Below are 12,454 nucleotides of genomic sequence, written 5' to 3' on the forward strand. Positions count from 1 at the left end.
TTGATCCCAGTGTCCTTGATCAGTCATCAGGCTGATGCAAATCAAGCTGCCCATATGCATCTTGAGCTGTAGAGAGTGTAAAATCTGAAGCATTCTGATATAAATACAAACCTTTCTGACATCAGAAACAAAGCAAACAAAATTGAAGTGCTTTGGCATTCAGTTGTTTAGAAGCTGCTTTAAAATAACCCACATACACACGCACACACCATTTCCTAAACAATTTGTTTGCAAGCCACTAATTAATTTCAGTGTCACAGACTGATGACAATTTTAAAATTCATTCCATCATTGCAGAGCTGTAATTCCAACAAACACCATTCAATTAATATTGGATTTTTTGGTTCCTAATGAGTGCTGAAAATACTAAATGTATCTAAATTTCACAATCCTGCAAACTGGTTTACACTGCACTATGAAGATGGTTGCCCGTATCAGTGAGGAAAGTAACTTCATTTTTTTAGGAGTGGTGGCATTTTCAAACTGAGAGCTGGGAAACTAGAGAATAATATGGACTACATGGCAAATATCTGACATTTTAACACTTATTTTCATCATATAAGTGTTTTATCACAGGACTTTTTGAGATTAAATATTACTAGTCCATTTAGCCTCCACTTGACTAAAAGACTTTGCATTTGTTCATTTGATGGCCTAGTATTGTTGGTGAACCAAGCTACACAGGTGAATCAGGACACCCAAAAAGGATGACTTGAAACAGCCTGTGGGATAAATAAAGTACAAATTAAGACAGTTCTGAAATGCACTCATGTCCTGATATCACTGAAAAAAGACTTACATATGAAATAAGGCAGCCTTCATGTAGTCCTCATTTGAATGCACTTGCTAAATACAAGGTGATTAATGGCATAAGAACTGGTAATAGTAGTGATGTTTTAGCTTTCAGGGAAACACCATGCAAGAAAGAGAACAGTGGAATAATTTCAAATTAAGCATTGAAGATTATGGCCTGCAAAGTTGCTCTTGGATATTAGTTGTGGTCATCCAAGAGAAAATTGCATAACTATTTCATAGTGTCAGAAATATCTCCTTGTTTTCCATCTTTGCATCACAAGATTAACTGTTGTTGTTCTATCTTCAGTTCCTACCCTGTTCGAAAATTTTCTGAATTTTTAAAATTGTTTTTAATCTTTCTTCTAAAGCATCTCAAACATTTAATTTTTCATTTGCCTTTTTTGAAAGCAAAAGATCCTGATGAGTAGTTGTATTCTTAGAGAGAAAACATCTGACCATCTTTTGACACCCCCAGATATTGAAATCTGAACCCTCAGCTCCATGTTTCATTGTTAAGAAAGCAATAATAAAACACACAACACAATACAGGTAGCAGATGAAATATAAAACAAATATTCTGAATGTTTATAGGATGCTTATTTGCTAATTCTTTCAATTTTGATGCAGTGCTGCAAAATAAGAGAGGCGGAAAACAGTGGGATGCTAGTGTCATAAGAATCAAAGTATCTGATATATCCAAGTGCTCTCTCTCATCTTTTGCATTCTATGAGCTTGTGTCTGAAGACTGAAAATAATCTGTGCTGGAAAATCACTAGCAATTTTAAATTCTTTTTACTGCTCTGATCTGGTTCTGCTATAAATTAAAGCTGTCCATAGGAGTCAAGATACACATCTTGATACACACTGATAAAAATCAGTGGCATGCTCTGGCCCCTGAATTTGGAACAGGAGCAAAATGTGAGAAATTTAAAATAATTGTAGCACAACTTGTATTCTAAAACATCATTGCTTGTCTGTTTCTTCCCACTTAACAGAGCGCAGAACAGATCAGTGCATTGTGCCGAAACTTCCAAGAAGTCCAAACAAGCAACATGGAAGGACAGAAGGACAACCAGGACCCACCTCCACGACCACTGGCTCGCCACCTTTCTGATGCAGACAGACTGAGGAAAGTCATCCAGGAACTTATGGACACTGAGAAATCTTATGTCAAGGTAAAAAATGCAAGTGAGCAATCATGGCTCACTTGTTTTTGAGGCTGACCATGACTTGAGGACAGTCTAAACATACTTTGATCTTATCTTGATACAACCAGCCTTCCACAAGGGTCATAACCTACAAAGTCTCCTTTTTCTAATTGTTCCTGTTGTTTCTGGCAGACTTGCTCCTGTAGCAGAGGCTGTAGGATTTGATGTAGTTGCACTAGTTGTAGTTGTGTAGGAGCGCAGTCATCAGGGGAGAAGATACCTGCAAGCAAAAAGGGTTTTCCAGGGGATGTTGCCCCAGTTTTCAAGATGAAAATAAATCTGGTAGAAGAACAGAACAGTCTCCTACAAATGAGTATGTGGAAAAAGTGTGCATGATTATTTTTGAAGCAGGAAAGCTAAAAGGCACAACTCCAGTGGGTTGTAGCGTGACGTGGAAGTTATTTCCATTCTGACTGATAAGCCTGCAGTTTGTTTGATGTATTTCCCCTCTTTTTATGAACTGTAAAATCACGTGACTGGATGCCAAATGAAACATTAAAAACTTGAGTTTCATTGACCTCCTGCAAGAAGTCATCGTCTCCTTCTCTGGATCTCAAAAACATGTATTTACAGTTGTCGGTACTTACTGCACTGTTTGTGTAAAGGAAAACACTGCATCCACCCATGCACTGATACAGCCATATGCTGGACCCTCATTTGTCCACCTGATGTATCTTTTAGAGGAATCACTTGAACAAAGCATGACCATGGAGTCCACTGATACACATGAAATTTTGCATCAGGAAAAATCCTGGCAGGTTGCAATACTTGGTACGGTGTTTTCAGGGAGCTGCTCATTGTTCCTTCTATGCAGAATTTCTGGTGTGTCTCTTCTCAGGGTCAGAGAGCCCTGTAGTTGGCCCCAGCCCTGCTGTCATGCTTTTCTGTGGGGTAGTAAGTCTTCAAAAATGGCACTAATTTTCTGAAGAAGTGACTGAAAAAGCCCTTGATCACACCTACCTGACAACATGACTGAATACTTTAATAACTTATAGGATTTTAAAATGCTACATGTCCTTCTGAGTATTACTATAGATGTTTAAGCATGCAGGTATTTATATAGTTTATTTAACATACATAATTAAAATATTTGATGCCATTCATATGGATGGACTCATTTGAAAGTAATCATCTGTAACAATTCTTCCTCATGCTAGGAATTGTTGTAATCAAGTTATAAAGCCTTAAGGATGAAACAGAAACATTCCACTGAAATTAGTTTGCCTCTAATTTAGCAGTAGCTTCAGTGCTAACAACATGCAGGCTCTTCTGTTATTGAAAAGTAATTGTATCTTTAATTATTTCCCGAAACTTACCTCTATTTCAGTGTTGCCACATAAAGAACAATTCCCAAATGGTACAGAAAAAGTGAACAAATATTCTTTTTTGCAGGACTTGAGCTGCCTCTTTGAGCTGTACTTGGAGCCCCTTCAAAAAGAAACCTTCCTTACTCAGGATGAGGTGAGGGAATATCTTACAAAAGGTCCTTGTTATTCTTTTATGGGTTAAGACCTTGGCAATTGGGTTTTTCATTGCTGAGAGTGTGACAGAAAAAGCAGAGGACAAAGATGCCGATAGGAATGACACCAGTCAGTGCCTTTCTCTCTGGTGTATGCATCACTTCCTCTTCTTAAAGGGAATTGTTCTTCTGAGTTTACTGCTGAGAAACCTTCAGTTTTTGCATGGATTGTTTTTTAAAACCTGTTTGAAAAGTATTGACAAAGACATTGCAAAGGCTGGTAATCTCTTTGTGGTTGCATCTCCTTAGTCCACTGTTTTCAAAAGACCCCTTTTAGGTCTATGGAGTTCTGTACTTCATAACCTGATTTTTTTCCACAGATGGAGTCCTTGTTTGGCAGCCTACCAGAAATGCTGGATTTCCAAAAGGTGTTTTTGGAGACCCTTGAAGATGGAATATCTTCTTCCTCAGATTTTAATACATTGGAAACACCATCTCAGTTCCGGGTAAATATTTCTTCATTCCATACTTTCTAGTGTGCCTGAAAATGTTTGGGAAAATCTGGCTTTAAGAAGTTTCTGGCTCTAAGTTTTATAGGGTTACTTTTATGTTTGAAGCTTTACTTTGGATTACAGAGTTTTATTTAGCAACGAAAGATAAATGTTACTTTTCATGGTCTGATCTTCCTCCCCATGGCAAAGACTGGCAGTGTTTGTGAGGCACAACTCCTTTGTAGAGAGTTTATTGTCACTCTGCTGAATTCTGCCCTGCCTGTGCTTCTCCCTGCTGTGCCCAACTAACTCCCAACAGACTGGGAGCTCTTCTTGTTAAATGCCACACGAGTTTCCCATGTTGTGAGGTCCAGGAATGCCTATGAAGTGTAAATGGCTGTAGCATCACTCAGTACCTGCCCTGACTGGACGAAGTAGATTCCCTGGTGATGGAGTCACTGGCTCGACTGCTGGCAGGTCTCCTGAACCCTTGCTGCATTTTGTGGAGCAAACATTGATTAAAAAGGGGGACAGGGCTGCTTTCCTCCTCCTTTCACTCCTCCTCTTTCTTATACTTGCTTTGGAGGCATTTTTCTAAAAATCTCTCTCGTGATTCAGTCCCTCCCACATATTCCCAACCTCCCCTTCACCCAAGAACATCAGAGGTGTCCTGTAATTACCACCTGCCTGAAAAAAGGAAAACAGCTGGAAAGCAATCCTGTATTTATTTTACTCTGTCCCTTCTGGCTTTGGCACTTTTATGCATTGCTTCCTCTGGCTCATTCTTTTCCCCACCACAACATAGTTATATGTCTGCTGATTTTTGTTCCTCTGCTGCCTGAAATGTAACATAAAACAAAATACCTGCTCAGGAAGAAAGGAGAAAATTGTGGGCTATGCCTAAATAGGCTGACCTCTACACTTAGCAAAATGCAAAAATATCATTGTTACTGCCAGTAGTATATTCATGTTACATATATATAATACATATATAGAAAGATAGAAGATAATCCACTATTGAGTCTGCTTGTTTTATGCCCAAATATTTATTTAGGATTCTAGTAGTGAACTAATATTTTGATTGTGTTGATTTCAGAAATTGCTCTTTTCCCTTGGAGGTTCCTTTCTGTACTATGCTGACCACTTCAAACTGTACAGTGGCTTCTGTGCAAACCACATCAAAGTTCAGAAAGTTCTTGAGAGAGGTAATTTATTGTCCTCATTATTGTAATTCACTTGCATGAATGCAAACTGCAGTGAACTACTGTAACAAATCTTGTCAACTTGTAGAGAGAATTGGATAAAATCAAGGAATAAATATTGGTATAAAACACGAACTAATCAGGTATCTTTCAACAGGAAGATCTAAGATCAGAGGTTCTGCTGAAATATGCTACAGACCTGAAGAATAAGATTCCTTTTGTAACCTCCAGGCAGTAACCTGGGGAGATGTAGAAACACCTTCCACAAGTTTGTACTGTCTGCAGGCCCAGACTCCAGAAAAGCAGCAACAAATGGTAGAATAAATCAGGAATTACTTCCTCTGACATTTGCTGCAATGCAGTGGAAAAATTAAAGAAATAATCTCACCTTCATAAAATTGCTCTCTCAGTCCTTTTGAATATTATTTGATGCAGGAAATTATTATGAAATTAATAGTGTATACTACTTTTTAAATCATCCATTGAAAAGGGCAACAGTTTTGGTGCTGGGTTCAAGTTGCCATTCCATGTTTTTCAGTTATTGTAACTTCCATGACTTTTGCATTCAACTAACCAATTTTTTTAAATTTTTTTTTTTTTTTTTTTTTTTTTTTCCGTATAGCCAAAACAGATAGTGCCTTTAAGACCTTTCTGGATGCTCGAAATCCCACAAAGCAACATTCTTCTACACTGGAGTCATATCTCATAAAGCCTGTTCAGAGAGTGCTGAAATACCCTCTGCTTTTAAAAGAGCTGGTGTCTCTGACAGACAATGAGAGTGAGGAGCATTATCATTTGACAGGTAACTTCTTTTCTTCTACAGGAATGAATGTGAGTTAAATTTTATTTCCTGCCCTTTCTGAAGATACAGGTAGGCTTTCTGGTAGATAGCACAGAAAAACCTAGAGAGAATTCCCTCCCACTCCTTAAAAGTAGTATTTTTTTCATTGCTTAAGCTGAAAATCCCACTTGGTATGTCCAAGTCCCTTTGAGAAGTAGGGATATCCAGGATTTGCCATGGCAAGTAGGACTGGGATCTTTGTCCTCGCTCACAGGAGCACGTTAGGTCACAGTGTTGCTTTTTTTTTTTAACCCACTTGAGAAACACTGACCAAGGCTCCATCTTGTGGTTATCACTTAGTTCTTGAAATATGTCAAAGTTTAAGAGCACCACAGAAGGAAATATTTGTTTTATGAGGTCTTTCTATGACTCTTGCTTGTGTAGGAAAGATCTTTGTCAAATGTTTGCAGTCCTCCCATGTGGAGAGACTTATCTAACATGCATTAGAGTTGATTGCTTTTCTAGGCTGACATGCCTGGGACTTCACCTTGGCAAATTCCAGTTCAGGTCTGTCAGCACCTGATGGATGAAAATGAAGAGATGTATTTTATGGATCAATTGTCATTTTCACAAAATGGATGCAGACAAAATACACTCAGTAAAAACTCATGAGGCTCTTACTGACTTCAAGAGGAGCTTCCAATATTGTTCCCTTCCCCAAACAAGCTGGGGGTGGGAACTTAATTTGCAGGTCAGGATAGGTGCCAAACTGCTAATATGATGTGCCATTAAGAATTTATGAAAGGATCCCTGTCCAATTCCATTCTGAATTAATACAGAAATCTAATGGAATCTAGTGATATTCTTGTTTGGAAAATATAGTTTAAAACCTGGCCACCAGGATTTCATGTGTACAGCCTAGGAAGAAATTGTACAGCCTGCATTTCTTTGTCCATTTTGGGATGAGACAAATGCAATTTGTTTCTTTTAAAGATCATTAGATAAATTATTCTGGGATGAGTGTAGATTACTCTAGAGATCCTAGTGGCCATATATCTGCAAGATGCAAAATTTAATCACAGTAGTATCATACTGCTATAAATATTGATAACTTTGGGGGCTTGTCTTTGGAATGCTTATTGCAGCCACTTAAGATACCACATGAGCATATTCCACTTACTCTGAGCAGTAAGTATTTCTTCTACTGTTGCTATAAGAAACTACTGATACAGAGCTAGAATTCAGTTCACCAGACCTTGGGAAGAAAACATAATTTTACATGCCTCAAGGGGAATTCAATTTAAAATTACCATATTTATAGAATAAAAAATTAATTACATAGCTGTATATGAAATTTTTAAACCTTACAGAAGCACTGAAGGCAATGGAAAAAGTAGCAAGTCACATAAATGAGATGCAGAAGATATATGAAGACTATGGCACTGTATTTGACCAACTGGTTGCAGATCAAAGTGGAACAGAGAAAGAGGTAAGAGAAGAAACAACATGTTGCATTGACTCTTGAAGCATTATCCAGCTTGCTGTTGGGGCTTCATCTCTTCCTGAGGTAATTTTGGGAACTTACTTGCACTGGCCTTGCTCCATTCTCCTTTAGTATTTTGACTTGTTTTCTATCTGCTTGCAAATTTCTATCTGTCAGTAGGTTATGGCAAAGTTTCCAGAGAGCTGCCAGAGCCACATTCTGGACTGACAGGAATTGCAAGCAGGAGTAGATATAGTTCTCAGTAGGAAAAAAACCCCTCTTGTCAAAATATTGCAGAGATTATCCATGCCCCAAGGCATTCAGATTTTATGCTGTTGAGTTCTTAAGTTCTTAACATATTTTTTCACCCGTATAAATGAAAATGGCAATTCAAGGGATTTCACATTAAGGTCTGTTATTCTCATTCTCTACACTTCCAGTGCTGAGGCATCCATGGCTATTTGTCAGAGCAAAACCCATTAGTTATACAGACTGTATGCAGTCATCTCCCAGAACAGGGGCAGCAAGCCTCAACTTATCTATTTACATCAAACAATTACTAAGCAGATCAGATCTGTGAAGTTCAATATCAGATATGAGAGATGTCATCTCTGTTATTTCATTTTCTGCTAGTAAAAGTCAAATTGTCCCTGTTGACTACCAGGTTTCTCATCATTTATGGGGAAACAAAACTTGACAGCCTGTGATATTCTTCAGCATTGTCTTGTATCTCACAGAAGGAAGGTGCCTCAGAGTACAAGTCCTCCATTAATTCTGCCATTGGTAGTGCCATTAATACTAATTACTCCATAGAAATTAAAGATACCTACAGTTCAGTGGTTCATAACTGGCTGTATGGATGTGTAAGATAATCAGATCAGCTTAGTATTCTTCTAAGTTATTAATAGTAAGAATTTTTACCCAGCTTCCATAACTTGGCGATTACTTTGTATAATTGTAACCTGTTTCAAAAGAAGGGATTACTCACACTTTTCCTGCTGTAGTGAAGATCTCTTTCTATACATAGAGACAGAAAACAGATCCTTAAAGTTATAGATGTGTACTAAAATGCAGCACTGATGTATATATTTATATTGTTTATTTATGTTATCTACTGTTATAATTTAATACAGGTGACAGAGCTTTCAATGGGAGAACTTCTGATGCACTCCACAGTTACCTGGCTGAATCCTTTCCCATCGCTGGGCAAAGCAAGGAAAGACCTTGAACTTACAGTGTTTGGTAAATGTCTTCCTTAAGGACTCTGTGCTTTCAAATCTGAAGATTGCCACATTAAATCTTCTCACAGGATAAAAACCCCAACTCCCTTCCCTGTAGTAATGTGATATCTAGGGCGGACATATATGTGAAAAAATACATAGCTGTGTTTTCCTAACATGAAAAAAGTTTCTGTTTATTTGCTTGCTGGTACTGTTTGCTCTGTGAGCCACTGTCAGCTGCTGTCTTGCCTATATTTAAACTATGGAAATCGGTGATTTTCAAGAGGCAATATTAGAGTCTTTAGAACAATCTGTTAAATGAAGCTTTCAAAGGAGGGCTGTGGGAAAATCATGATTTATTCTACTCTTGTGAATTCAGACTAACTTCTGCTTTACAGCTACTGCACTGAAAATCCCCATACAGATTATTTTAACCTGAAACTTGTTGTGGAAATGAGAGCATGCAAACAAGAGTCCATTTCTTAAAAAAAAAAAAAAAAAAAAAAAAAAAAAGAAAAAAATTAATTAGTATTTCAGTAGATACACACCGTCAAAAGAACTCCAGGTTGATGGCAAGTTTCTCTTTCTCAGGGCACTCCTTCCCTGGGAAGAATGGTTAGGGGAAGGGATGCTTCAAACAGAACAGTTGAATTGCAGGAAGAACAGACTGTGTCCTTCACAGCACTCTCCTGCTATAGGGCCTTCACTCCACCTGAAAATGTCCACTGTCTACAGAAAGAAATTTTTGCATCTAACCTACATCTTCTGTATTTGTTTATGTGAAGACTTACAGGAGATAGGTAGTTGCATGTAGTTTCAGAATAAATGTACAGAATGGCTTTATCCTAAATGCTCAGAACAAAATCTGAGGGAAAAACACTGCCATTGCATGAAAGTGCAGCATGAAAAACCCAGTTGTCATCTCAGCACACAGGGAAAATGCTTTTCAATGTTTGGTTATCTCATCCTTTACATTCCCATGACTATAATAATCAGCATCTCCAAGCTAGTATTGTCACTGAATATTACAATATTTTGCCTATAATTAACAGTTTCCTATTTTTTTTCTTTTCAGTTTTTAAGAGGGCTGTAATACTGGTGTATAAGGAGAACTACAAACTGAAAAAGAAGATGGTAAGTCTGGTAACAGTGGAGATGGTGGATATTCAGGATATTACTGCAATGTGAGATGGACCATAATAGTGTTTAAGGGGGTGACTGAGGGGAAACCCCACTTTCCCTTGCTGACTGGAATTCTGGCTATCCTGCTAAAACAAGTGCTCAGTATCTGTGTAGCAATAAATATTTTTTGTTATTTAGTAAGCAGCATTATCTTCTGTGTGAGCCCCATGTTACTTTTATCAAGTGGAACACAAAACATTGCTATGCAGAAATCACTCATTCTTCCAGGTAGGATTTATGATGGCCTACCTTACCACAGGGTGTAGGTTTTTTGTTTTACACACTCTTGATTACCCTGGAAGGAAGAGGGACATCTTAGACATGTCATTCTCTGCACCCACTTTCAGACCTGAAATGTGGAAGTCAGGTAGCAAATTGGGTGTTGCAAGTACCAGTGGTGATATACCACACCGTGCTCATTGTAACAGATGGAGGGACTCTAAAAGTAGCAGCAGCAGCTATGTGATTAATGAATTCTGTTAATTGACAGGCTGCATGTTCCTTCACAGGAAATTTCTTCCTGGTAGTACTTATAGGCAAAGTATTATTTTTATCTGTTAAAATCAAATGGCTTTGAGAAGTTGAAGCAATTATGATTCCAAAGGTTGTGTCTATCACCATTTCAACTATTTTTTTAATTTCATTTTAAGGTAGTGAAGGAAAGTTTCATCAATTTAATTTTTCTTCAAAGGGAGGTCTTTTACAAGTAACACAAAATACCATCACTTTTTCTGCTTCTTAGAATATGCAATGTTTTCTTTTTACAGCCTACAAATGTTCGTGCTGCACATAATTATGGTGACTTGGATCCATTTAAATTTCGTTGGCTGATTCCTCTATCTGCTCTTCAAGTTCGACTGGGGAACACAGCAGGTAACTCTCTTGCAGCAAATACTTTAGGACTGAATGCTTTTCTAGGATTTTGTAATGGTGCTTCTTCCAGATGTCTTTCTGAGCCTCTGGAAACAAGCAGGTGTAGAGAAAATACCATCTAACTCCATTGTTGTCTCTGCACTCAGGGGATACAGGTTTAATACATTTACAGACTTTCTTCATTTGGTATGTTGACTTCTGTGCATTAAGGGAGATGCAGCATGATGTGAAGGAATGACAGAATGGAAATTCCCAATAAAAGGCAGGTGGTTTACCAGAGTTGACATCCTGGTGACACGTTGGTGCTGTGTGTGTGCTGATCCTCATGTTTCTTCAAACAGGGGAAAGATGAATGTAATTTGTGGTAGTAAAGGGCTGTGGGTTTATTTTCATGCTGATCTTTATAGTCCTTTCCACTTCTGTGTGTTCTGTAAAGTTCACAAGGTCTTTAGAGCACACCTGGGTGAAGGCCTGTTAAGGGTGAAGACTTGGAGAAGCAGCAAGAATGGGGGAAACTAGTTCTCCAAGAGAGAATTTATCGAAGGTGGTGCTAGGCTGCTGCAACAAGAGATCTTAAGGGACTTTCTTTTGGGTTCCACCTTGGGTGAGATCTGTAGCTCCACATGTGGCTGAGTTAACACTGCCTTTGGGAGAGTGGAAGAGCTCTTCCCTGGTCTTTCTACTGCCAAAGGTTATGTGGAGCATGTATGCAAAAGTAACCTTTCCTTCCATGCAGGAACAGAAAACAGCTGTATCTGGGAACTTATTCACACCAAGTCAGAAATAGAAGGCAGGCCAGAAACAATTTTTCAGTTGTGCAGCAGGTAAGCTTTACATGGAGGTTGTATTTCACAAATCACATAAATTGAATTAAAAAAAAAAAAAGTATTTTCCCCCATGTGACCTTTACATCAGCACTTTCAAAGTAGCACTCTTTATTTGAAGCTAGGCACTATGCCATTCTTTAACTGTATAAAGTATAACAAATTCAAATGGGTGAATTAGGTGCAGTGATCCAATCTGCAGATATAGGAACACAAGCTCCAGTATGGTATGGGGAAAGTAACTGATTTTATCATTCTCAGCTGGTTAACAGAGATGACTTTCTCATAAAAACCATTTAATGTAGTGATTTCCTTATACAGAATTTACCTTTCAAGTAATTTTCTAAGAGGAAGCAACGAGATTTCAAAACACTGTGTGAAGTGTCTAACACAGTTAAGATGTCCCTGCCCATGGCACAGCTGTTGAAATTCAATGACCTTTAATATCCCTTCTTACCCAGAACATTCTATGATTTTATGACAGCTGTAAACCCATTACTAAAGCAAACCACTGCACTAATGCCCATCAGCAGAAAGGAACTGGGAACATTTTATCCAAGTGTCTTACTTTAGGGAGAAAAATTAAGTTCTGTATTTTCTTAACCTTGCAGTGATTCTGAAAACAAGACTAACATTGTGAAGGTCATCCGTTCTATTCTGCGGGAGAATTTCAGACGTCACATAAAATGTGAGCTACCACTGGAGAAAAAATGTAAAGAGCGCCTCATCCCACTTAAGAATCGTGTACCTGCCACAGCTAAACTGGGTAAGAAACACTTTCTCAAGTGAAAACTAAAGTATCTGGACTCTGTGCTGGTAGGGTGTTCACAATTATTACCGTGACCATAGAGTGTCATGTGTCAGACCCACAAACCCCATTTCTTTTTTTTTTGGACTGGAGCAGTAGTTCTTCTACCACTCAGTGTAAGGGCTGAA

At 38.2% G+C, this 12,454-nt stretch overlaps 1 protein-coding gene across 2 annotated transcripts in view; it reads left to right on the forward strand.

Moving 5' to 3' along the window:
* TIAM2 (TIAM Rac1 associated GEF 2) overlaps nt 1-12,454 on the forward strand; it is an 87,230-nt gene that overhangs the window by 72,946 nt on the left and 1,830 nt on the right. For both annotated transcript variants that reach the window (XM_079331324.1, XM_079331323.1), the window contains 11 exons: nt 1,791-1,970; nt 3,396-3,464; nt 3,843-3,968; nt 5,050-5,158; nt 5,778-5,957; nt 7,307-7,425; nt 8,553-8,661; nt 9,715-9,773; nt 10,589-10,694; nt 11,431-11,518; nt 12,130-12,284. In XM_079331324.1, the coding sequence (XP_079187450.1) occupies nt 1,791-1,970; nt 3,396-3,464; nt 3,843-3,968; nt 5,050-5,158; nt 5,778-5,957; nt 7,307-7,425; nt 8,553-8,661; nt 9,715-9,773; nt 10,589-10,694; nt 11,431-11,518; nt 12,130-12,284 (1,300 nt within the window). The remainder of the gene's footprint in view (nt 1-1,790; nt 1,971-3,395; nt 3,465-3,842; nt 3,969-5,049; nt 5,159-5,777; nt 5,958-7,306; nt 7,426-8,552; nt 8,662-9,714; nt 9,774-10,588; nt 10,695-11,430; nt 11,519-12,129; nt 12,285-12,454) is intronic.

This window comes from Erithacus rubecula, assembly GCF_903797595.1.
Source record: "Erithacus rubecula genome assembly, chromosome: 2".
Classification (NCBI taxonomy): Eukaryota; Metazoa; Chordata; class Aves; order Passeriformes; family Muscicapidae; genus Erithacus; species Erithacus rubecula.